The sequence below is a fragment of the Alosa pseudoharengus genome, unplaced genomic scaffold (genome assembly GCF_046254945.1).
Source record: "Alosa pseudoharengus isolate Yale_2024_CS ecotype anadromous, Long Island Sound unplaced genomic scaffold, YU_APseudo_1.1 YU_APseudo_1.1_scf_4, whole genome shotgun sequence".
Taxonomy (NCBI): domain Eukaryota; kingdom Metazoa; phylum Chordata; class Actinopteri; order Clupeiformes; family Clupeidae; genus Alosa; species Alosa pseudoharengus.
In genome coordinates, this window is record NW_027468774.1 from 21,243,601 (window position 1) to 21,246,100 (window position 2,500).

General features: G+C 48.4%; 1 protein-coding gene across 2 annotated transcripts in view; it reads right to left on the reverse strand.

Moving 5' to 3' along the window:
* Positions 1 to 2,500, reverse strand: part of cyth3b (cytohesin 3b) — a 31,220-nt gene that overhangs the window by 12,053 nt on the left and 16,667 nt on the right. For both annotated transcript variants that reach the window (XM_076265266.1, XM_076265265.1), the window contains exons 4-7: positions 2,107 to 2,173; positions 1,755 to 1,873; positions 1,138 to 1,218; positions 727 to 839 (exon numbers count right to left, since the gene is read on the reverse strand). In XM_076265266.1, coding sequence (XP_076121381.1) covers positions 727 to 839; positions 1,138 to 1,218; positions 1,755 to 1,873; positions 2,107 to 2,173 — 380 coding nt within the window. The remainder of the gene's footprint in view (positions 1 to 726; positions 840 to 1,137; positions 1,219 to 1,754; positions 1,874 to 2,106; positions 2,174 to 2,500) is intronic.

Genomic DNA, 2,500 nt, shown 5'->3' on the forward strand with positions numbered 1-2,500 from the left:
GTGTGTGTGTGTGTGTGGACTGAGCACCACCAGACACACGAGGAGAGCGCTTCATCCGCGTCCCGTCCAGTGGCGGCACGTGCCGGGCTCCCGTCCAGTCGGGTGCGGTGCCCAGCACTATTGATCGCTTGATCATTATGATCAATCTCATTACTGCAGCAGCAGCAGCAGTAGCAGCTCAGCCACGCGGCCATCACAGGAGGGGAAAGCGTATTATCAGCGTATGGTCAGCAGTCCAGTGGCAGCCAGCCTGCTGCAATGGGAGGGAGTTAAGCACTACATCAGAGGCTCTCACTCTCCATCACACACACAGCAAACATTTGGGTGAACTGTGGGTAATGACCGCGCTGGTCATTTCTGAGCATATTCAGACGGGGGCCTTTTGTGTACAGAGGGAAGCAAGATGAAAGGACGTGAGAAATGCATTACAGCCACAGAACTATGCCACTCCAGACCAGACGACATTCATTCAGGATACTTTTGGCTGAATTGATTATGGTTTTCATAGAGGACAGGATACATCAGTCTTTGTCCCACAAAGGCTGTCAGAAAACAATAGCAGACACAGGCACAGTACAGAAACAGCCCTTAAATTCGACCCTTTCCTGAGTTGCTCTACATAGCATGGCTTGCCGAGACCAAAAAAGATACGACAGAGTAGAGACTAGAGAGAGAGAGAGAGAATGTATCAATGTGGAGGATGTTGGCTTTCTTCCAGTGACTCACCTGTGGACTGGAAGACTCCGGGGTTGCATTGGCAGTATCGGGAGGCGAAGGCTTCCATCATGCGATCGATCTTCTGGGCCTCGCCCGGAAGTCGAAAGCTCCAGAGAAACTGCCTGCATTGGAGCAGAGGAGGAAAGAGAGACTGAGGAGCCGCCTGAGGCTGTAGCAGCAGTATTAAAAGAGTCTTAAATCATCAGATACAAGACAGTGTGACTTTAGCGTCTCTGGAAGACTTGCAGGAGTGGCTCTCCAAATTCAATTTCTATGGAAATAGTGTTGGAGCCCAGTTAGGAAAGGCTAGGGATTTACTACTCCCGTTTTTTAATACAAGTCTCTCGGATAACTCTAATGGAAATTCCTGGTCTGTGCTGGGTTTTTTTTTTTCTCCCTCAAGTGTCAGGAAATGCTTACCTTAACGCCTGCACCAGGTTGAGGTCTGCAAACTCATGGAGCTCCACGAAAGCCTGCAGGACTTTGATATTGAAATCGTCCCTGAGGACACAGACAGACAGACAGCTCATCAATATGCTACACTAACTACAAATGCTTAAATGCACTCTTGAGCACCATCCACAACCATCACAGAGTGTAGGAGTGTTAGAGAGCTTCAATGGGGCCTAGATGAGGACGATGAGGACCCCTTACCAGTGGCCTTCCCAAACCACCCCATAAACATACCAGAGGAAGCAGGCTACAAAAGGCAGCGTCCAGGATGTTGTTACATGAGTTATGTGGCACGAGAGAGAGGGGGAGGGGGAAAAAAACTAGCCTGGTTGTTGTGACAGTCTCTTCCCTACGCGGTGGTCTATTTACTTCAGAGAGATAAGAAACACATGTTCCCCAAGCCTGTCCACTTTTTTCATCGCCCATTTCATGCTCAGTAAATCCAGACAATCGATTTCCTGTGGGCCTTTTTTTTTTTTTTTTTGCTTGTGCCACAGCCTCAGCGAGGAACGTGAAACAGACCCGACTGTCGGCCGGAGGCTGAGAGGGAGGGAGGGAGGAGGCCCGCTGACTGGTTGGCTTACCGCTCTCCCAAGTAGTCCCCGATGACCGTTTTGTTGAGGCCCTCGCCCTTGTACAGGAACTGAGCGATGTCCTCGGGAGTGTGCTGCAGCAGGTCATTCTCCAGGAGAAACTGGATGCCCTGAAAAGTCGCACAGCCCACAGGGTTATAGAACAGTGCAAAGTCCATATTCTGAACACAATACAAGTTATGGCATTTTCACTATTGAAATCTAGTCAAAATAACATTGAACATTCAACATCACCAAGGCCTTAACTAGACAAGGAATGAGTTATCATCAACATAGACTATAAACATAGAACATAAAAGGCTTAATTCTCAGTGTTTCATGAGGGTTCATGTTGTCAACGTGCCTTCTTGGGATCCATGTTGAATTTTTTCCGCCCCATGGCGATCTGTTTATTTCTCTGCGTTGTTTTGCTGTAACGGGACAAATGGGTGGGAAAACACAGCAAAGAGTCAGAGAGATGCCTTCCCAATACAAAGTGAAACTAAACAATACCAGCCACGCTTATCCATCACTTAAACGGCACAACATGCACTGAGGCACCGCAACAGGTCTGCCAGCTCATCTCAAAGCTATCTAATTAGCATGACTGACAAACCTACAATGCTCCAGTATACAGTACAGATGTATGCTAAAGGAGCTGACAGCCTCACAGCCTCTGAAGCTCATTCGGTAGCGGGAGAAGCACATATTCACTCATTAGGCACGGGGTAAAAAGAAGGAGGCCTTGGAGACAAGCT